This window comes from Condylura cristata, unplaced genomic scaffold, assembly GCF_000260355.1.
Source record: "Condylura cristata isolate star-nosed mole 26May11 unplaced genomic scaffold, ConCri1.0 scaffold00024, whole genome shotgun sequence".
NCBI lineage: Eukaryota > Metazoa > Chordata > Mammalia > Eulipotyphla > Talpidae > Condylura > Condylura cristata.
This window is the reverse complement of record NW_004567125.1, coordinates 29,359,058-29,382,105: the sequence shown is the minus strand read 5'-3', so window position 1 is coordinate 29,382,105 and position 23,048 is coordinate 29,359,058. Positions and strand designations below refer to the sequence as shown.

General features: G+C 48.5%; 1 protein-coding gene across 2 annotated transcripts in view; it reads left to right on the top strand.

The window, feature by feature from the left end:
- The window catches only part of GATAD2A (GATA zinc finger domain containing 2A), a 70,204-nt gene extending 47,162 nt beyond the window's left edge, over positions 1-23,042 (top strand). For both annotated transcript variants that reach the window (XM_012729168.1, XM_012729167.1), the window contains 10 exons: positions 13,301-13,433; positions 13,525-13,656; positions 14,724-14,813; positions 15,474-15,605; positions 15,714-15,881; positions 17,900-18,179; positions 18,641-18,936; positions 19,547-19,621; positions 19,895-20,090; positions 21,793-23,042. In XM_012729168.1, the coding sequence (XP_012584622.1) occupies positions 13,301-13,433; positions 13,525-13,656; positions 14,724-14,813; positions 15,474-15,605; positions 15,714-15,881; positions 17,900-18,179; positions 18,641-18,936; positions 19,547-19,621; positions 19,895-20,090; positions 21,793-21,923 (1,633 nt within the window). In that variant the 3' untranslated portion in view covers positions 21,924-23,042. The remainder of the gene's footprint in view (positions 1-13,300; positions 13,434-13,524; positions 13,657-14,723; positions 14,814-15,473; positions 15,606-15,713; positions 15,882-17,899; positions 18,180-18,640; positions 18,937-19,546; positions 19,622-19,894; positions 20,091-21,792) is intronic.
- Positions 23,043-23,048: the final 6 nt, after the last annotated feature.

Here is a 23,048-nt window from a genome sequence, read left to right as displayed (position 1 = left end):
CTGGCCAGATTGTTGGCAGACCATGGCCAACCCTGCTCTGTAATAGGCACTATTCTTGGGGGCAGAGACAACAGGACAGGATCTGATTCTCTTAGCCACTTTCTGGGACATTATGTTGTGAACGGACATGCAGAAGTATAGGTGAGAAAGACCCCACATTGTGGGGTATGACCCACAGGGTTAGAATTAATGGGTGCTGTTAGAGATGGTGCCAGCCATCTCTAACCTGGCAGTAAACAGTCTTGACTGCCCATGGGCTGCCTGTTGCTGGCGTCTTTGGGATCTGTGGTCTGTGAGCAGCTGTGTATCTCTCTTCACGTTTCAAGTCTCCTTTGCTGTGGGATTGGATTTTGCCCAGACGCATGCTATGCCCTATAATGGTATGGGCATGAGATGATCTGATGTGAACTTCTTTACAGCTTTCTACCTTCCTGGTTAAGCTTTAAAGACTGTAATATGTATTGTCTGCAAAGTGGGGCATCTTTTTTGAAGCTGATTCTTAGTGGTACAATCACTCTCCATTCTTTTGGAACTTTGGCATCCACCAAGAACAGTAGGTTGAGACAGTGTCCTAAAGAAACCAGTCATGGGCCCTCCTGGTGGCTTAGTGGTTTACAGCTCAGCACTATGAGGCCCTCCGCAGCCACTGCAGTACTAGCCACCAGGGAGATGACCCACATGGCGTGGCAGACCTCTCCTGTCTCACCCAGTGCCCCCCTCAGCAGTGTTTCAGTTGATCTGCCTATTCTGCTCCCCACTCTGTCTATGGTGAATCCTCTCACCCCCACACCTTTGGCCTGTATGCATAAATAAATAAATCTTGTAAAAAAGAAAGAGATGGAAAAGTGTACAAAAAATAATGTAAAGATAAACTTATAATAAAAATAAATAAAAAAGAAAGAAAAAAATAAATAAATAAGTCACTTCCCTCTTCCAGGGAACTACAATCCCTGTCTCTGGTCCCAAGATGGGGCTTGGTGAGTGTGGTAAGTTTGACCATGTTGCCCATGCCTATATAAATGCCCAAATTCTTCAAAATTGAAAACTAATTTGAAAGCAATATACTCTCGTAACTGCCTGCTGTCTGTATTAGGGACCATGTGGATGGTCTGGTTCTACTCTGGGGGTGGGGGCCAGGAAAGGGTGTGTCACTCGTCCAAGGTGATTCCGTAGCTCGTAGGTGAGTCCTTGTTACATGTTTTGGGAGTGGAAAAATAATGCAAACTTGAGTTGCTGCTGGTATGTGCCGAGTGAACTGCTCCTGTGTTTTCCACAGCAGGTCCAAAGTCTTGTCAGGATACAGGACTTTTCATAACCCGGGAAAGTTCCAGGCCTTCCCTGATTCGGCATACACTCCTGACTAGCCTTGCCTCTTCTCAGACTCCTGGAAATGGAGTCATGTGGCATGCACAGTGATCTGGCTTCTCACTTCTTGTGCTTTGAAGGGAGGTGGGGGTGGGGAGACATTTCACCTGTGCTGTGTCAGCTTTTGCTGAGTGACTGCAGGGTGGACAACAGGTGAGCTCTGGTCTGGACCCACTGTGCTTGTTCTGTAGAAGTCTTCATGTGTCCTTTGATTGTGTTTCTCTCGTTAATAAATACCCAGGAGTCAATTTGCAGAGTCACTGGGTTGGTATGTGTTCAGTTGTTTAAGAAACTGACAGACTTTTTCTGCTAAGTGTTGGGGCCATTCTATTTTCAAAGATGTGGGCATCCAGTTGTTTCACTCTCACTTTCCTTTACAACTTTAGCTACTGGGCCGTCAGAGAGCTTGAGGCCAGTCCTGGCCTGCCTGCCTATCATCTTTTTCTAAGACCTTGGCAGTGAAAGGGTGATTTCTGTCTTGTTGGGGGTCCTCGTCATTCATGTGCAAACCTGAGCCCCCATCCTGTTCCCAGTAGTGCCTCAGCAGCTGTGCCTGACGTGATGGCCTGCTGTTTGCTGGAATGTATATTGAGCTGATTAAGAACAAGACAGGCTGTGAGGGTGATGTGGTCCCTCTCCCTGACATAGGACAACGTTCAAAGTGTTAAATCTAGAGACGGTTTTCCTTTTGCATGGTTGCCATCTCTCTCGGTCTGGGAGAGCCACATTGAGAGGCTCTCTGGAGTTCAGCCTCCCCACTCCTGTCAGGTCTGTCTGCTGTATTCCACTTGCTTTTTCTGTTTGTGCTGGTGGTTTCCTGGGGAGGCCAGAGCCACAGGGAGGTGTCCCTCAGCTCTGCCTAGGAGGAGCCAACTCGAGTTTTTCACTTTTCTCAGTGCACAGAGAACATTTGGAAATGGAACCCTGGCTATATACCCCTTCCCTATGTCATTTGATGCCTTCTAGACATCTGGGCCTCTCTGTCTCCTCATTCTTGACCTTATCTCTTCACCTGTAGGCTCTCCATCCTAATTCTGTATTTCTGTCTACCTGCCTAGATTCTGAACCTAACCTAACCCCAGATTTGAAATAATTGAAATTTGACTGGGTTCACCTGCATTTCTAAATATCATTAGGTCATTTGGGGGTACTTAAAGGTGACAAATTCTGGGGGCCCTGTTCCTGAAACCTAAGGTAACCAAGGTCACATAGGGTATAATGTGTGTCAGCCTGGTGACAGATAAGTACCACTCCTTTGCCACTTCCTCTGTCATGCACCCTCCTTTGGCCATGGATGCAGTGGTCTCTTACATAGTGTGAACCTTCTGGGGATATGACTGTGGTGGCCCTGACAAGGGACAAAAGGCCACTATAGCTATTTAGGCAAAGTACCTGTGTGCACTGGCCCCCATCATGACCCTCCATACAGAGATGCATGTTCAGCAAATTTGCACATTGAACGGATGATTTCCTTATTTTGCAGTTGTTTGGTATCATTCTGTGGGGCAGTTTGATGTCTCTCAGCGGTATTCCTGCTAGAGCTTTGTCACATGCTGGCAGCTCCTCAGCCGGTACCTGTGCCTTGGCCACCCAAGGCATTCCTGAAGAGGGTTTCTAACAACCCTTGTCCTGAAGCTAAAATGCTTTCAACATATTTGGCTTTTCTCTTGCAACGTCAAAAGCAGTTATATATCACATGTGACTTATCTAGGGAGCAGGTGCTGACCTGCGGGTTCCCTTGGTTAACCTTAAAAACACCAAATTTGTTTTTGAATGCCAATAAGGGGCTTGTATGTAAGATCTCCCAGGAGGTAGCCCAGGTAAGGCAAATGGGAGTTATCTGGGAGGAGCATCTTCTCAGCAAGTGACACAGGTGCTGGAAGGAAGGGAGAGCAGGGCTGGTGGCCGAGGTTTCCTGAGTTGTAATCTTGAGTCCAGGGGCAGCAGGTATTGGGAAAGCATGTGGGGGTCTGACCATCACCTCCTTCGCCCTAGTCCCCTAGGTCTGGGCTTTATTGAATCTTGAACTTCTGGTGTGGTTCTGTGAGGTCTGTCACTGAGAAAAGCTGGGGACTCATGGGTGTTAACTATAACAGAGAGGGGGCCCTCCCTGGTGGCACAACGGGTTAAAGTGCAGCACTGTGAAGCCGCAGCCACTGCAGCACAAGCTCAACCTCTGGCCAGGGAGCTGACCCATATGGCACAGTGGGCCTCTCCTATCACACCTGCTGCTCACCTCTACAGTGTCCTTCATTCTGCCTGTTCTGCTCCCCACTCTGTCTCTGGTGAATCCTTTCACCCCCACACCCTGGCCTGTACCCCACTTTTTGTATGCATAAATAAATAAATCTTTAAAAAATAGGGTAGAGAATCAGAGGAGAGCAGTTGACAGCCATTCTCAGCTGGGTCAGCTGCCTTTGGAGGCACTGAGTTCCCTGTGGACAAGGAGTTCTGAGTGTTGTGTTGCAGACCCTGTGGGAGGTCCTACAGGAGGTGGGGGATACATAGCAGATGTTGCTACTTAGCCACTTTGTAGGATTATAAGCCATAAGATTACTTATATTCAGAGCTTAAACCTTAAAATTAGTTGTGATGTGATCACACTGAAAATCTTTGGTTTTTAAGTATAATTGAGAGCTGGTGATTTGTATATAGTTCCTTAAGGCACAGACTCTCAGGATACATAGCACATGGCTTTGCTATCCCTCAGGGTTATGTGCTATGTCTGAGGACTATATGAGAAAGTGGTTGGGTAGCATATTCTAGGAAGCTTACAACCTAAAAATCGGGGTGTTCACAATCACATCTCTGGAGCCACATTGGGCTTGGTCAATCAGTACCTGAGAAGGCCCAGGGCTGGACTGCTGCATAGGATTGTCTCCTTTCTAGAGGAGGGGAAAGCTGGCCCTTTTGGGCCTGAGTGGAGCCTGGAAGCTTGTTGAGGGTGGAAAGTGAACATACTTGATGGGAGGGATGTCTCTGTTCTGAGAGCATTGAAAGGCAGGAAAGGTATGAGCTGTAAAGTAGTGACCAGGCACTGGGGGTTTCGCACTGGACCACTCACTAGGGAAGTCTATGTTTGGCCTTCCCATCTGCAGATGCATGAGTGTGGGTTGTTTTATTTATTTTTTTAAAGATTTATTTTATTTACACATACAAGAGCTGCAGTGTAGGCAAGAGGAGTGTGTGTGAGAGGAGTCACCAGAGAGAGTGGGGAGCAGAACAGACAGATCCACTGAAATATTCTGCTGAGGGGAGCAGTTGGAGAGACAGGAGAGGTCTGCTGTGCCGTGTGGGTCAGCTCTCTAGCTGAGGATTGAATTTGTGCTGCCTATAGCTTGATGGTGCTAATATAATAAGTTAACCCCTTTTGCCACCCAAGGAAGCCCTGTTTGGACTGTTTTAAGGGTAACAAGAATAGGGTTCCAGATTTGGCTCATTTATGATTGAATAGGGAGATGATGGCATTATCTGAGAGTATGTCCTGTTACATTTTAGTTAATTCTCACTTTTCAAAACAATTTTGGCAGCAAGAGAAGGCCATGTGGGCTTTGATGTATTGACTCCTCCCAGAAGCCACAGCTCAGACCATCATCTTTGCTGGTGACAAAAAATGCTTTGCTTAAAGCCCTGGTGCTACCCCTTTCCCATTTTGGAACCACAAAAGATGTTGGTTATATAGAAAATATCTAACACTTAACCATTAGAAAATTTGAAAAATTATTTGTTTATTTAAAGATTACAGTAATAAACTCATGATATGGTAGCTTAAATAACAACTTTTAATAAAAACTATTTTGTAAATTCTTTAGTACTTGGTTTAATAATTCTCCTGTCTGTTTCTGTGTTCAGTCTTGTGACACCTTGCTAGAGAGGCCAGAGGAGGCACAAGGAATGTTGATCTTCTTGGGTAATTTCTTCCTTTAATGCAACAGCAAAACACTAAATGACCCTTTGCTAACAGTTTAACTATAGATCAGTCCTCATCAGGGAACTTCTTGTGCTCAGAGTTACATTAAAACCCAGCTGTTTCTGTCACACTCTGGACAGAACAGTCCTTTTTTGTGTCTATGTAAAGTGACAGTCTCTCCCTTCTCCCCCCCCCCCCATGCTGGGCCTTTGGAGGGAAGTCACTGTGCATAGTTTCTGAGGGTGGGGAACCCAAAATTATTTGGAATTCTTGTACCTGGGAAAAATTTGTTCATCTTCCCCTGAATGGTCTTTTAGTCATGTTTTAGTTTGTAATACTATTGAACATTAGAAAATGCTAGTTTACTGAGTTACAGCAATTTTTCAAATACTATGATATTTCTTTATTGTCTGTAACAAATCAGATTAGTGACTGTATGATCTTTGGGAAAGCTGGTGAGCTCATAATGCTGAACACAAGTTTTCCAAAGTTAAATTTTATTGTTACTTCTGATTTGATTCTAAGAGACAAAGACTGAGGATTATTTTCCTTGAAGCAATAGTTACTGCTTTTACCATTTGGGGATGATGTCAACCAGACACTGTTTGAATGACTACAATATATTGTGTGTCTGTTAGTCCTTCCTCTCTGCAGTACAAACTTCACTGGTATTTTCTTCAGGTAGTCAACCTGCTTTGTATGCAGCAGGTGTGCTTTCTCTTGTCACCAAATGTTAAAAAGTCACATATTCAAGGATTGAGGCTTAATGAATTCGATAGATTATACTTCATCTAGGTTGTTGCCCACAGTATGACACCACTAAGTCCTGGCATGGTTTGGATCCACTGTCCCTGCTCGGTGAGAAGGCAGATGATATCTCAGTGTTCTTATGACCCAGAAGAGCCCTAAAAAGGTACCAGCGACCAGAATGGGGATAGCACTGCTGCAGGAAAGCCAGTGTGATGAAAAGAATGCAGACGGGCTAGGCTGTAGGTAGGGGCAGCAGCAACGATGCCTGTTAGGGCGATGTTCTCGTATCTCATATACATGGACATAATGGCTTATGGTGTTCAGATAGTGAAAGGAAAGATTCTCTCATACCTTGTCCCCAGAGAGCTCTTATTTCAGGGTAGGTGGCTAGATGAATCAATTCAGAGCTAAAGTACCGCAGAAAAGGTGATTGTGCTGCCTGTGTGTATGGAGGGTTCTTTGGGGATGAGGGATGCTCTTTGTACCTTTTATACTTTAGGACATCCCCTCAGGGTGAGCAGGTTCCAGGGTAAGCAGATGAAGAAATCAAGACTGGGCTAGATACTTTGAGTCCTTGTAGCAGTATGCATGCAGCGTTCACGGGCCTCTGCTTAGAGCGCCTGGGGCAGGGCTGATGGGTGGGAGACTTGCTGGGGTAGGTAGGGAAGATCCAGCAGTCTGAAGCTGATATTTGGCAGAGCGAGTGCGAGTGCTCTCTTATTAGGGAAGTTGTGTCATTGCAGGTTGGAAGCAGTGTAGTTTTCCTGGACAAGGTAACTTTTCTCTTACTGGGAATAGGCGGGCAGGGCAGCAGCTTAGTGGTGGGTGCCTCTCAGTATGTCAGACATATGGTGTTCCCTCCATGCTGCTGCCTGTTCCTGGGTCCTTAGCTACTAGTGCTCTCACAGTGCTTCAAGAACAATTCCATCTTTAACCTGTTTCAAAAATCATACTTGATAAACCTGAGTTAGACTATCAAAGATGACAGATTGTGAGATGTCCTCTCACTTGTGCCTCATTTTTGGGGGTTCCATTTAGTGTTCTGTAAGCTACAGGTGCCCAGGAAAGAGAGATGTGCACCCCAGTGCAGTATGTGCAACCATTGGTTTCCCCTGGCCCAGCAGGACTGCATAGGGTCACTGGGCTCAAGCCCAAGTTTGGCCCAGTTACTTGGACACAGGCCACAGGGTGGGGGCTTTGGAAGTCCCTCCTTCAGACTATACCTTCACCAGCAGACTGGGGTATCGATCAAGCAACTGGAAAGATTGCACAGAAGCCTACATTTTGGTAACTGTCATGGGGGTGGCCCATTTCACAAACATGACATTGGTGAGCCTTTCAGTTCTGTGACTATAAGGCTAACATCTAACAAGTGAAAGTCTAAGCACGTAAGTCCTCCTCTGTTTCTGAGTACAGCCTTCCTACTTAATTTTACTGCTGATGTTGAATCTGACTGTATACATTAGCTGCTAGCAGTGACTTCAAATGTCAGTCCTGCAGGCTTCCCCCCACCAAGCTCCTGTGTGGTATTGGAGTTTGTGTGCCTGTTACTGACTACTGGCCCAGCAACTGGTCTCTTCTGCCCATCCCTGGCTTTTCTCTTTGGCCATTGGCAACCTGCACACCCTGAAACTGACCTGTCCCCTGTTTGCAGCTGCAGTGAGTTCTTCTCAGCCTTCCTGTTCGGGCTGTGTGACTTCCAGGGGCTCCTTTGTTCCTAGAAGGAGCCCCAGCAGTAAAGAATGGGCCCTTCAGGCCCTACTGCTAATTCTTGGAGCAGGCACTGTTGCAGCTGGCTTGTGCACCCTGGATCTGGTCACCTAGTTAATCTGCTTTGGAGGCCCTAGAGTGGGAAGGATCTTAATATGTCTTGACCTTCCTGTGCTTCCACCCACCCTACCCCTCACAACTCACCATGTTCTGCTATGGCTGTGGCAAGGCATGCCCTAGTAGAGTTCTAAAGCAATTGCTGATCTGAAATCTCCAGTAAGGATGGCTGGGCTTCAAAAATTTCATCCCAGCTGCTCACTTCCAGGCCTCTGTGATTGAGAAGCAGAATGTGTTCTGACTTCAGGCCCCCACAAAGCAGGCTCCCAGCCCTTTTTTCCTTGACATTCAGCCAACAGGGTGTCAAGTTACATGGCCAGGAAAAGCAGTAATGGATCCCAAGTAGGGAGTCAAGGGAGGAAGGGATCACAAGAGGACTGAGGCAGGTGGGCCCACAGCCCAGGGGGCCTACAGAAGGGAACAGGCACTCCTAGCATCCATCATCCCGGGTACATGGGTCTTGGACTTTGGGGTGCAGGCTATATCTCTGTGTACAGACACATGGAATATGTCTCTGAGGGAAATGCTGCCTCTAGGGAAAGGAAAGTGCGATATCCATTGTCCCAGGGAGGAACCCATAAGCCCAGGAGTCCATGGAATATCCCAGAAGCATGTTTATGTTGAGATAACCAGTATGTAGGGGCCTGTTGGTGATGCTGGCAAGGTGGTAGGATTAATCTGACAACTGATGATAGCTAGGATTTTTGTAGAAGTGATTCTGGAACTGGGAGAGCTTATTGAATTAGGCATGCCCTCCTAATTTCAAGGTTTGCTTTCTGCCTTTGTTTCAGACACTCCAGGGCAGAGGCTCTCCTTTGTGGGGCCTGTGGGACCACTTTTGCCCCATACCTTCATTAGTAGCTCTGGTCTCCTGCCAGCCTTCTTGGTTCTACTTGCTTCTCATCCCAGGTCTGCATTTGCCACGGCAGCCCTCTGTACAAGAGTAACTTCTGGTCCTGCCAGGTGGTTACTAGGTGAAAACTTTCCTGCTTCTCCTGTGTAGTGGCCTTTTGGGGGGACAACCTGAGGGAGGACATGGAGCTAGCAGTAGGGACTAGCTTCACCAGACTGTCAGCTGTGGGTGCGGTAGCTTTCATGTATTGGCGCTGCTTCTTGGGCCCTTATATCCTTGCAGTACTACTCCAGCAGGGTTGGATGTCCTGGTTGGTTTCATCAAGCACATGTGATAGTCAGGGCCCATCTTTGTGTCTGTCTCTTCTTGTGAAGTTTCCTATGCTGGTTGGTCTCTGCAGTCAGACCCCCTTCCACCCTCTGGGGCAAGTTCTGAGGACCTAGGCTTCTATGACTTTGCCTCAAAAACTTGCATGTTGCCTCCTCTTCATTCTTACATTCAGAGTGAGCTATAAAACCTGCTTAGGACTGAAGGGGTTCTGAGTGTGGGAGGTACAGGTTAGTTGAAATGAGCCACCTCTACCTGACTCTGTAGTCCTGGGTGGACCCATCATTGGGTTTGACAATGTGGTTCTTTGTACAGGGTGCTGTCAGCTGTGAGCATTAGGTGACTTGACACCTAATCTGTGACATGCCTTGACATCCACAGACATCCTCAACTCTGTAAACAAAGGCTGGCCACATCCAAGGTGGATGGGCTGGAGATATTTTTGAGGCACAGGTGGTTTGAAGTGACTTGCTCTGGGGTTTACAAGAAGGTGTCAAGGAGGGAGTATGGTGAAGGCAGGATAAGCCCACACAGGAAGTGTCTGTGGTAGGAGTTGGGGTATGCACAACCTGGGGGGGGGGTTGGCCTGGGAGGTGTGGGCAGCTCCTAGGGAGGGGGCAGTCTGGCTGAGTTCAGGATGAGTGTTTGAGGAACTTAGCTCACAAGCGTCCTTTAAGTAGCTCCATACCTGGCTTGAGTTTTCATTGAGCCACAGTTTTAGGGTCACCTCTATCCCTGGTGTGTGCAGGGCTCTTGATTTTGTGACTGTGCAGACTTTGAGTGAGTCCAGGAAGAATGTGCTTCATGCCTACACTGAGAAGTTACCTTGTGCTTTGTGTGTGGATGCACTCCCACTTACGTCCCTTCTCCTTCCTGGATGTGGGTCTGTTCCTCCTTATGCACCTTAAGGACTGAGCCACCTTTTATCTGGGAATTAACCCCCACTGCCTGCATAGTACCAGCTTTCTTAGGTTGGTTGCAGCAAACATAAATGAGTGAAGGGTGTAGATGACGTTTTACCGTCCCTTATCAGGCTGTTCAAGGGCCATGGTGCCCAGGATACTTTCTCTGTTCCTTTGGTGACTCTTTTACCTGGTATAGCTGGAGGGCACTGACCACTGGGTGGTGAGCAGCCTTACTCTATACCCTTGTGAAATTAGACTTAACAATCCCATCTTCCCTCCAGACAGATCATGAAACTGTTGTTTAGTCAGGGCTGCATCCAGTGCTTTTTCCTTTGTTATCTAAAGTTTCCTTTGATCATATTTTACTTACTAAGGGCTTCTGAAGTGACCAGGAGAGGATTATTGGGTGTACCCTGAAATCATGTGGCTTCCAAGTAAAATGGTACCTCCCCCTCCCTGCCTCCTGCATGTCCAATACCCACCCTATCCCCAGCACTGTGGCCAGGGTTCTTATGCTCTCCAGCCTAAATAGTTTGATAATTTAACTTTTTTAAAGAATGCCTGCAATAATTTTAAGCATTTGTCAAAGGGGTATCTTTCCCAAAGTAGAGAATTCTGGGAGGATTTGAGAAATTGGAAGACCTTTCACTTTACAAACTAAACTTGGGGCTGTTTGTCTTGTTGGAAAGTGGAAGGGCTGCTTGCCTCTGTGTGTATAGGAAAGGCACCACCACAGGCCTCACACACAGGAAGTGCTGCAGTCGGCCCTGGGAGTGAACTGGCACCTCCATTTTCTGACATCACCTGCATCCTACCTCACTTCTCAAAATGAAGGCTGTGTGTCACAAACCGGTTAGAACTGGCTGTTGCCATGGTTTTTACTTTGGAAGGCACAGTTAAGGGGTCACATGATTGAGAAGGGAAATGCCTTTGTCACATGACGTTTTTGGTGGCCTGATTAGCATACAGGAAGCTCACTCCCTGCTGGCTGCTGGGATGCTGAGTGATCATTGATGGGAGGTGACATCAGTTCTTGGACTAGTTATTGATCAGTCTCAGGGCCAAGATGGCCCTGATATACTGTGGTCAGAGTGTGTCTCTCAGTCCTATGCCTGTACATATCCCTCAAGCAGATTTGAGCTGTTTTAAGCTACTTACTTACCTTTGGAAAGCGTACATGATGAGATGACTATCTATAAGGTGGGTCATCTCAGTCGCAGTCTGTAACTCTAGATGTGCTCTTTGGAAAGCTACTTGGGAGCTTCCTTGGGTTGGTCCTTGCATCCACAGAATGTGAATTAGAATATCGAGGTCATCTGAAACTCAGGTGGAGTGGGATGGTCAGCCAGAGACAGATAGGAAGAGCAGGAACAAATCCCAAATTTGTACTGGGACTGTTGGCTTCATGAGACCCAAGTGAGATGTCCTGCATGACTATAAATATTACTGGATTTGAGATTATCACTGATACTTGATTTTACCAATTGGGTATGGTGTTTTCTACCATGCTGTTTTCTTCTGAGAGGACTGACAGTCATACTGATTAAATCAGACTGCGTGCAGGAGAATTGAGGTGCAGTGCTTGTGGTGGGGTGGGAGGGTAGAGTCTAGGTGGAATCAACAATCCCTCAGTAGCTGGTACTCTTCCCCCTTTTCCCTTAGAATGCAGTGCACTTCATAGGTGGGAAGGGCTTTTTCAGGTCCCAGATATCGCCCCTCCCCATTCAGCCACTCAGGTCCCACAGGATGAATGGGAAATCCCAAATTTATTCCAAGTAACTTCAGTCAGAGCTCTGGAACATAGAGCCACCTAGTGGACACATTTGGTCCTGGCCATCTTTCCTGCCAACCAAGGAGGGGATTCCTTAACACAAGTGCTGAGTCCAAGATCTTAAGGGAAAGTTTGTTGTTACCTTAGCTCACCAAGTTGCTTGTTTTGGTCATGGACCTTGATTGAAGATGAGGTGCCATTTCTGGGATGCTCAGTTCTCATAGCTTGGGGTCACATCACTGTAGTAGCAGCTCAGCAGCAACCTTTATGCAGTATGTCCTCAAAATCTTTGGCAAGAGGGGAAGGCAAATGTCACATGTTCCTACTTGAGTCTAAGTCATCTCTGTACACTCAGACATTAGTGAACTTGTCATGACAGGGTAGTAGGAGGAAGACTTGAGTGGCATTTTACAGGTGTGACTTGTTAGCCTTCTCTGCTCAAAGAGGAGCAACAGGCAAGTCCCCCACAGCATTGAGCTCCCAGAACGGTACAAGCCATAAGTGGAGAGTGAATTTATCACAAAGGAGTGTAGACTGAAATGATGGGTGTTTCAAGGTGCACTTTGAATGGTGACTTGTAAGGTAGGCGGAGCTGGGGTAAGAGGTCAAAGGATAATGGGCAGAGTGGCCTTGGCACCAGCAGGACAGACTAGTCCATGCAGTGTTAGAGTATGGGGGTAGGGGTGACTGGAAACAAGTTTGAGCAGTTGCATACTCAGCTCTATTCTGTAGTCCATTTCAAAACATGAACTCTGCTTCTCTGAACTGGCTAGAGAAAGAAACCCTTGTGGCCCAGAAAGGAGTATCCAGCAGCCAGCCTTGGCCACCTTGGGATGGTGTAACACCTGTGCCTGGGAGTGCAGGTAGTGGCTGGAAGCATGTAGAAAAACCCTTCTGTCCATCAACGAATGGGTAGCCGTTCAGGTGTGAGGACTGCCCTTCATATCAGGTGACTTGCAGCACAGGCAGGTCCCTACTTTGTGAGGTACACATGTACCAGCAGACAGGAGCCCCAATGGGGCAGGAATCCAGTGCCCAGAACAGTGCCTAGGAATCCAGAACATTTTTACCTGACATCAAGCTGCATGATAGAGGAGGGAGCTACAGTGTGTTTCAGGTGTTTAGAAATTGGGGACATGGAGGTGGGCGTGAAGAACCGTCTTTTTTTTTTTTTTTTTTTTAAGATTTTATTTATGCATACATATATGCATATAGGCCACAGGTATGGGGGTGGTGTGGTGTGAAAGGACTCACCAGAGACAGTGGGGAGAAGAACAGGCAGAGCAACTGAAAAATACACTGCTGAGGGGAGCAGTGGGCAAGACAGGAGAGGTCTGCTGCACCGTGTGAATTTAGCTCTTTGACCAGGCATCAGACTCACCTTCATAGTGCTGAGACTTAACTCCTTGTGCCTCCGAGGCCCATTCCCAGCTTTTGAGGGTCTGGTAGTAAACTGGTGTTGCTGGTGAGCATAGTAAGGACAGCCAGGTGGTCAGCTCACCAGTTCCTGGGTCTGTGTCTAAACCAGACACTTGTGGGATATAGGTAGGCACTGCTGGTCCTCTGGTTACACCTGTGTCTTTGTTTTGCAGTGACATGAAGTCGGAGAGGAGAGCCCCCTCACCTGATGTGATTGTCCTCTCTGACAATGAGCAGCCTACCAGCCCACGGGTGAATGGACTGACAAAGGAGGTCTCGAAGGAGACCAACACTGAGGCCCTTCTGGTAAGCTATTACCTGATGGCACCCCATATGGAGCTGGCCACAGAGGGCTTTCTCCCCGGCTCCCCTCAACACTATCCCCTTGCCCTTGCAGAAAAGCAGTCCTGAGGAACGAGAAAGGATGATTAAGCAGCTGAAAGAAGAGTTAAGATTAGAAGAAGCAAAACTTGTCTTATTGAAGAAGTTGCGTCAGAGTCAGATACAGAAGGAGACTACCACCCAGAAGGTGTGTGTGTGTATCCATTCCCTCATTCAGGGTCATTGGGAACTAAAAGCCTCATTGGGGAGGCTGGGGTGCTATAATTTTGGGGGGGGGGCCTGAACTGAGGTCCAGGGTCTAAATAGAAAGTTGTGGTTCAGATTTTGGATTTAGCTAAAAGGATGTCAGACTAGAAGGCTTTCCGAGTATATCTTGTTCTAGAATATTCTGGATCCAAGTATGTGGAAGCTCATTTCTCATAGACTAGAAACATCAAGGAAACCGAGCAGATGACTTGGGAACTTCTGGAAGCATGGTTCCTGGTTTAGAGCTTTGTGCGGAGCCTGTTTCCCCAGAGTTTCTTCTGCTCCTACTGGGGCCTGCCACACAGGACTCACCTCAGAGACCATATCCTGGGGCATCTGCTCCTGCCACCTGTCCTGGTGCCTTAAGCTTTCTGTTGTGCTACTTCTAAACTCAGTATACAATGTAGTACAAGATCAAATCTGTTTCTTGGTGCTCTTTCTTTTACTTTAACCACTTTCCTTGTAAACCATAAAGTTCAAGCAGAACTTTCATGTTTAAGAGCTCATATTCCCTGTAAGGATAAGGAGGATACTCACTGATCTGACCTGGGGTTTGTTTGAACACACACCCACCCAGACAGTTAGCTTCATGTCCATATACCTCTTGATGGCTAAATTTGTCTGTCCTGTGTTCCCTGTCAGTCGTTGGAGACTCGGTGAAGTGACCTAGTCTGCCATTGTCCCTTCTCAATGGAAATGTACTTTCTGGTTCCAAAGGCTGGACTAACTTTTCTGGTCCATGTCCTTTCTCATCACTTCACCACAAAGTGATGCCAAGTGTCCCCCGTGGGTGAGGGGTGCTTGAAATCTTCCTGTTGGCCATTTTAAATGTGTCAGTTCTTGGGAAGAATCACAAAGTCACTTACCAGGCTGGAGGCAGAACCTTTGAGAGCCTGGTACCTTTGAAGGGGAAGAAAATCAATTCTCTGTCAGATTTTGTGTAGTGGGGATGGGGTATGGGGGAGGCTGGTGGCCCTCTCATCTCCCGAATGTCCTGTTCTCTCACAGCCCGCAGGCTCCACCGGGAGCTCTGTGACCACCCCTCCCCCACTTGTGCGGGGCACGCAGAACATTCCTTCCAGCAAGCCATCACTTCAGGTTAGTGTCCCCTGTATAGCCCCAATCAGCTCCTGCAAAAGGCTGCCTGTTGTTTCTGAGTTAGCCAGAGTGAAGCCTTCCCTCTGGCAGCCCAAAAAGTAAATCATCTTTGTGGTCCTAAATTATGAGGCCCAAACGAAGCCATCATTATTAGCATCCTAAATAATAAGTTGGGGTGGGCCCTCTCCCCCTCCCATCAACACCCTTGGGAAACTAGAGAGATCTGAGGTCCCAGACTTGACTAGATTCCCTTTGTCACAGTTCCCAGGGGTGGTCACGGGGTCTGATTACACCAAGTCTTGACCTTGTTCATGGTCTCCTCTGCCAATGAGGTGAGATGTGCAATGCACCCAAGCTTGAGCCCTGACTCAGGCCAGCAGAGCGGTGGCACAGATCCTGGCTGGCTGGACGTGGGTGTTTGCATGCGTATGCGCACACATGATTGCTCATGCACTCCTGTGCTCCTTGGTGGAGCTCACTCCTGAGTGAGCCCAGGTTTGTGGGCTCCTATCAGAGTCTGCATTTTTATTCTTCACGATTAGAATAAATAGACATTTTAAATTTTTTTTTAATGGCCCCTTTAAACAATTATGTCCTTTTACAAAAGTAAACCTCTTGTTAAAAAAGCTGTGTCAGCTCTGGGGTTGGTGTCATTGACAGACTTCCTCAACTCGAATGCCTGGCAGTGTCATCCCACCACCTTTGGTCCGTGGTGGCCAGCAGGTGTCCTCGAAGCTGGGGCCACAGGCAAGCTCGCAGGTCGTCATGCCACCACTCGTCAGGGGGGCCCAGGTGAGCTGGGCACTGAGGGGGGCAGCCCAAGCAACTGTCCCCCTCACAAAAACTACCCCTCCCTCTGCCATCCTGCTCACCATCTTGTCTTCCATCCTACCCCAACAGCAAATCCACAACATCAGACAGCATTCCAGCACGGGGCCACCACCACTCCTCCTTGCCCCTCGGGCATCTGTACCCAGTGTGCAAATTCAGGGACAGAGGATCATTCAGCAGGGTCTCATCCGTGTCGCCAATGTTCCCAGCACCAGCCTGCTTGTCAACATCCCCCAGGTGAGAGTGCTGCAGCTGTCCCCTCCAGGACCCATGACCCTAGGGATTGTCTTCAAAACATGTGATTTGACCTACCTTGTTTCCTTAGCTAGATGAAACCTAGGACACCCCATGGGGTGTGTGTCTTCATGCAGGGGTGCTTTGTTCAGATCTGTTATCTGGCAGAGATGTCTTGGAGGAGGCAGACCTGGGCTGAAATGGGGAGGCAGCTTCAGGAGGCATATGGGGCCAGCAGGTTTGGGGAGATAGAGTAGGCTAGTTGAGTCATCCTGTGGACTTATAATAATGGGGTGTGCCCCTGTAGGCACTAGGGCTCCCTTTCTGCTACAGGCATAGCATATGAGGAATCCTTATAACACTTGACATGTGTGTTCTTAGCTACATACACATCACTTACCTTTACACAGAGCTTGAACTGAGGAGAGTCTGTCCTCCGAAGAGCTGGGAATTGGGACCAGTGAGTGGTGGATAGGCTAGGAAGAGGAGCCCCATTGTAGATAAAATGACAGTCTAATAGGGCTATGTTGATAGCTACGCGGATTGCACATTTTCTTTGGGTGCTGTGCATCCTTACCAGTCTCCTCACATGTGACATGGCCAGTAGGGATCTGGGAAGCTTCCTTACCTCCTTCAAAGGGAGAGTATTTTTTTTTTTTAAAGATTTATTTATTTGTACATACAGAACTGGGGTACAGGCCAGAGGCTCAGGGTCTATGAGAGGTTTCACCAGAGACAGAGTGGGGAGCAGAACAGGCAGATCGATGAAGTACACTGCTGAGGGGAGCAGTGGGCAGGTCAGGAGAGGTCTGCCACGCCATGTGGTCACCTCCGGGGCAGGTGGGAATCGAACCACGCAGAAGTGGCTTTAGCTTCTTAGTGCTGCGCCACCAGGGAGAGCCCTATGGTAGTTTTTTTTTTTTTTTTTTTTTTTTTTTTTGTGCATTTTTCCATCTCAGTTGCAATCCCCTTGGGTTTCCCATCACCAAATCACCCATGTGCCATCACCCATAGTCCAGTGCATTTCAAGGGAAGGTCTTTTTTAAGAAAGAACAAAAATTTATTTTTGTGTAGAAGAATTGGGGTCTAGGCCAGAGGTGTGGAGATCAGGTGATTACCAGAGACATGAATGGGGAGCTAAACAGGCAGGTTTACTGCAATACAGTACTAAGGGAAGCAGCTAGTGAGACAGGAGAGGTCTGCAGCACCATGTGGGTCAGCTCCCTGGCTGGGGATGGAACTCAGGCTGTGCAGAGGGCCGTTCATAGTGAGATTTAACCCCTAGGCCACCAGAGAGGCCCTAAAGGTAGGTCTGACACAGTCGTACTACCCTTGAGGAGCAATTTCATCCATCTGTAACTCTTTGCCTCATTCTGTATGCCCACAGCTCTCCACCTTGAGGATGGAGCTGGGGCAACTGTAGGGGCAGGCTGTCAGGGTTCTTCCATGGATGCTCAGCTGTGGAAACCCTTTTTGAGACTGGGAGTCTTGGGAGGTATACAGGATCCTTGAGTTGTGTGATGTGTTGTGTGTAGGTTATTGGGCAAGGGCTATGGTCTGTGGGTTTGGAGGAAGAAGCAATGTTGGGGTCAAATGTCCTGGAGCAGGGAGACAGGGAATGTTGTTAAAGTGGTGTGAGGGTGGGGGGGGGAGAAGGGGGCATACACCGGTATCTAGAGACCACTTTGAGTGGAAGTCAAGTAATAGTGATAGGACTGTGACTGTGTTCTTTGTGGGGATAATTGCCTGGGAGCACTATTGTCCTGGTTGTGGTAGATGGCTTCTTGGGTCTCCTTATGGCAAATTGCAGATTTGAAATGTGTATGGTTCACTGGACATCAGCTAAGCCTTACCAAGTCTGCTTACCAGACTGGTCATCTCATGAGATGTTGCAAGCGCTAACTCTTAAGGATTGTTAGCCAGTACAGTGAATGGCACTATTTCTGGGTAGTGGGTGCAGGAAGGGTTGCCTGCCTCAGGGCAATACTCAGTGTTCTGATCATTTTCTTATCTCCCTAAAGCCTTCTGCAGCATCACTGAAAGGCACGACAGCCACCTCTGCTCAAGCCAACTCCACCCCCACCAGTGTGGCCTCTGTGGTCACTTCTGTTGATTCTCCAGCTAGTCGGCAGGCGGCTGCCAAGCTGGCACTGCGTAAGCAGCTGGAGAAGACACTGCTTGAAATTCCACCACCTAAGCCCCCTGCCCCTGAGATGAACTTCCTGCCTAGTGCTGCAAACAATGAGTTCATCTACCTAGTGGGGCTGGAGGAAGTGGTGCAGAATCTGCTGGAAACACAAGGTGAGGTCTCGTCAGTCCCTCCCCTGGAATTCCCTTTACATGGGTTATATCCAGTGTATGGCTTATATTGTGTGCTGAGCCATCTGAGTACTTCTTACAGGTATTTGGTTGTTAGTCCTGCTTTCTATGAGGTTGGATAACTTCTTAAACATAACAGGCACCTTCTGTTGGGGCCTTTGAGAACCAACCTGAGGCTCCAAGCTTATGAGCCAGAGGAACAGGCAACCACAGCTCTGGGACTTTTGATGTGTGGAAGGCAGACAGGACAGGAACATTCCACTAGGCCTCCCTGAGACTGTCCCAGGTGTCAGCACTAGTTGGTGACAATAAATGTTTGCAGGACACAGAGACATCATTGGCAGGATTTGGCTTCCTGGTACCTGTGCCCCTTAGGGGTGGTGGGATCTGACTGGCCTGCTAACCCCCTTAACCCCTTGACCAACTCACTTGTTTTCCAACAGCAGGCAGGGTGTCAGCTGCAGTCGTGTTGTCCCGGGATCCCTACATGTGTGCACAGTGCAAGACAGACTTCACATGCCGCTGGCGGGAGGAAAAGGGGGGCGCCATCATGTGTGAAAACTGCATGGCATCCAACCAGAAGAAGGCACTCAAGGTGGAGCACACCAGCCGGCTGAAGGCTGCCTTTGTGAAGGCGCTACAGCAGGAACAAGAGATTGAGCAGCGCCTCCTGCAACAGGGTGCTGCCCCTATGCAGGCCAAGGCGGAGTCAACTGCCCCACATCCCACATTGAAGCAGGTGAGAGTCCAGCCCTGCTCTGACCACGTGCCAGTGGCCTTGTTCCAAGGATGAGACCTCACTCCCTCTGCGGGGAGCTGTTGTTGGCAGGCAGGATATTCCAGAGTTCTGTCCACACTCAGCCATCATCTGCCTGTTTGTTAATTGTGTGTCTAAATTGCATTTAATGGTGGTGCTTGGCAGTGAAAATACTAATTTGCAGTTTCTTTAGACTTTGTAGCTTTCACTGCAGTGTGCTGGCTGACAAGTACTTCTTGTCTGAAAGGATTTTTTTTTAAATCCACAATGAGAGATTAAAGGGGCGTTTGGAAGAAATGTTCTAGCTAAATTAAGGAGAGAAGCAAGTTTGAAATCAAGTTTTTGATTACTTTTTTTATGCTTTATTCCCTACCCCTATGGATCCAAAGCTCCCCGTTCGCAAATTTTTGTGTCCTTCATAGTCATTTGCAACTCCACTAAACATATCTTCTCAAGATTTCTACTTGGGAAATGGCCTGGCCTGTGTCACCTGGGCCTGACTCTGCCACAGCTGCTCTCTTTGTTCACGCTGGGCCATTCTAGGTTGGCTCATGGACAGTGCTGACCTTAATTTCAACCCCCATTTGTGTAGGTCATAAAACCCCGGCGTAAGTTGGCGTTCCGCTCAGGAGAGGCCCGCGACTGGAGTAACGGGGCTGTACTACAGGTCAGAACTGCATTGTGGGAGCCCGGGCACCATGCCTCCAACTAGCCCCTCACACTCAGACTGTGACTCACTGTCTTTCCCCCCCACCCGTCCCCCTGCACTCCCCTCCATTTCCACTCTTTCTTGGTGTCACTTAACCTGGTCTCCTGATTTTGGACTTTGGGGACTCTGGGTGGGTGGGCGGAGATTGGCAAGAGCAAGGAGAGGCTTCACTGAGCACCTCACCCTCTCATCCTTTCCTCATGTGAGCTGTTTGCCCTCTCTTCAATGTAGGCCTCCAGCCAGCTGTCCCGAGGCTCGGCCACGACTCCCCGAGGTGTCCTGCACACGTTCAGCCAGTCACCCAAACTGCAGAATTCAGCCTCGGCCACAGCCCTTGTCAGCAGGTCAGGTAGACATCCAGAGAGGGCCGTGAGCTCTGGCAAGGGCAATGCCACCTCCAACTGGAAGAAGGCACCCCTGAGCACAGGTAAGTGGCTCTATTGGCCTCAGAGTGGGATATGCTGTGGGAGGGTCCTTCCTTATTTCTTTTAATTCCCCGCCCCCACATATTCCCCTTCCTTATTTTTTTTTTTAAAGATTTATTTATTCATATGTAACTGGGGTACAGGCCAGAGATGCGGAGGGTGAGAGGATTCACCAGAGACAGAGAGGGTAGCAGAACAGGCAGAGCGATGAAGTACACTGCTGAGGGGAGCAGTGGGCGGGTCAGGAGAGGTCTGCCTCACCATGTGGCTCTCCTCCAGGGCTGGCGGGATTTGAACTCATGCAGTAGTGGCTTTAGCTTCTTGGTGCTGTGCTTTAACCCACTGCGCCACCAGGGAGGGCCCCCCATCCTTATTTTTAACAAAGATGTGCACATGGAACACAAAGTGTGAATGGAAGTGACACAAAGGCCCCTTGACCCTCAGCCCTTCTCTGTGAGAGCTGCTGCGTCTCACTTGGCATTGAATCTCTTCTTTGTGCAAAGCAAGATGCCATGAACAAGTGATGGGATTGGATGCTAATCCTCTCCCTACCTGCTCTCTACCTAGACTTGCAGCCTTTGACCCAGAGTCGTTTTCTGGCTCTCTCTACCACATTGGGTGGTACAGTGTGCAAAATAGAGCAAGGGCATGGGAAGCAGGGTCCTGAGGCAGGGTGTTGGGTCTCAGTGGGGTAGTGAAGGGCTTAATGAAAGAGACAACTGCCCCTGAAGGGTTGACTGCATCTCTTAAGAGGAGGCAGCACCCCCATTTTATATAATAGTTTATTTTTATGTCATTTTGTGCCTTTTTCCATCTCAGTTGTAATCTCCATGGAGTTGTTTTTGTTTTTTGGATGAGTGGAAAAGTCAAGTGTGAGTGTGTGCGTGTGCATGCACACACACACAGTAATAGCAACCAGCTAAAAGCTGATGTGTGTTTAAGGTGAACCTGAAAGGGAACATGAGGTTGTAAGATCAGAGGTCAGTGTCACTGCATAAGGAGCACTTCCAGAAAGAGGTCCACCACTGCTCCTGGTTACCGCAGGTGTCACAGTGGTGAGCAGGTGTTGGAGATCTGGCCTTCCATGGGTTCGTCCATCTGACCTCAGAACACTAGTTCCCTGAAATGTGCTAATCTCCACCAAGAATGCACTTGAGTAAATCAGTGATGGGGGCCACTGCAGCTCAGTACCAATCCTCACTCACCCCTTTGCCAAAAATTGTTTTTTTTTGGGGGGGGGTCAGGTCTTCATTTCCAAAGACAAAAATGACACTTGCTAATCATGGCTTTTGGAGAATACAAAGGGAAGATAGCAATGACAGTACTTTCTACCCCAAGAACAGACACTGCATTTTGGAACTGCTTCCCCAGCCTGCCTCTGCACTTGACTGTCTGTGTGTAAGCAGGTGTCCACAGAAGGCACTGGGCAGGTCTAATGTTGCATAGTACTCCATCATGCTGGCTCACAATGTGCAGTGCTTCATTGTCTGAACAACACAGTGGTAAACTTCTTGGCTAGCTGATGCAGTCTGATTATTAATATTACATAATCTGTAGGGTTATTGCAACAGAGGTTGGCCATGTCTAGAAGGCTCTGAGTCCTTCAGTTCTTTTAAGCCTGTTTGAGTCCCTGAATCCAACTGGCCAGAGGAGGCACAGAGCCTTCAGACACCTTGCCTTGACAGACCATCTGTTCTGTTGCAGGAGGGGCCCTTGCATTTGTCAGCCCGACCTTGGCAGTGCACAAGACCTCCTCAGCTGTGGACCGCCAGCGGGAGTACCTCCTAGACATGATCCCACCACGCTCCATCCCCCAGTCGGCTACATGGAAATAGATCAAGCCAGCCCAGTGGAGCATAGTCTCCCTTCGTCCTCCTGCCTGGCCCTGTCACCCTCTGCCCGGGAAGACTGCTCCTGAGAGAGCAAGTGAGCGCACTGCCTCTGTTCCTGGCTGCAGTCGCCTTGCGGTTGGAGGCCACTTCACAGGTGGATGAGGCTCATCACTGGGGGATCTTTCCCGTGGGCTTTCTTCCTTTCTTTGCCTTTAGTTTGCCCAACACCAGCAGAAAAGTGGGCCTGGGGGCTGGTTCTGCTCCTGGCCCTCCCCTTCGCCCCTGGCAAGGCACCGGGTGTTCAGTCTGGACACTGTGACATGCTTGGGCGAGGCCAGCGCCCAGGGCTTCTGAAGTTGAGCGGAGCTTTCTATTTGTTTTCGCTTATCCCCGTCTTAAGCCTCCCAATCTCTGACTGCCTTCCTTCATGGCAATCTCTAGGCTGAAAGATTTTTTTCAAATCACCTCATGATGATGGAGTTTAAAGTAAACCATTCAGACCCAGGGGTCCCTGCCGAGCATGGCCCCCACACCCCAGAGGGTGGGCCACACACAGCGCCCCAGCCTCCATTGGATGGTCACCTAGCCCTCGCTGTTGCTGCTTGTCCTGGAGGGCCCTGCCACACTTAGCAGAACAGCCAGAGAACCCAAGATTCTGGAAGCTGCACCACCTTCGGAGGAGAGAGGCATGAATCGTCAGTGGAGTCCACAGGCCTGAGCAGAAAGTTGGAGGAGGGAGGGCTGTTGTGTTTTTGTTGTTCTTGTGGTTTATTTTATTAAATTTTTTTCCTTTTCTTTTCCTACTTATTTTAACGGATGACATCCTAAGCCTCCCTGGCCTGTGCTCATATCAGGTGTGTCCAAGTGGGGCAGCATTCCTGTCCCCCCAGACTTCAGGGTTTTTGTTTGGGTCTAGTGTAGAACCTTCCCATAAAGCTGGGCAAGGGTTCACCTTCAGACTTTTTTTTTAACCCTCTTTAGAGTGTGCAGAAATGTTTTACAAAGGATCAGGTTTGCCCTTAGTTGTGCTTTATTTTGGTCTCTCCCTCTCCTTAACAATCGGTTCCGTGAGGAAAGTCAGAAACTGTGTGTGTGTGTGTGTGTGTGTGTGTGTGTGTGTGTGTGTGT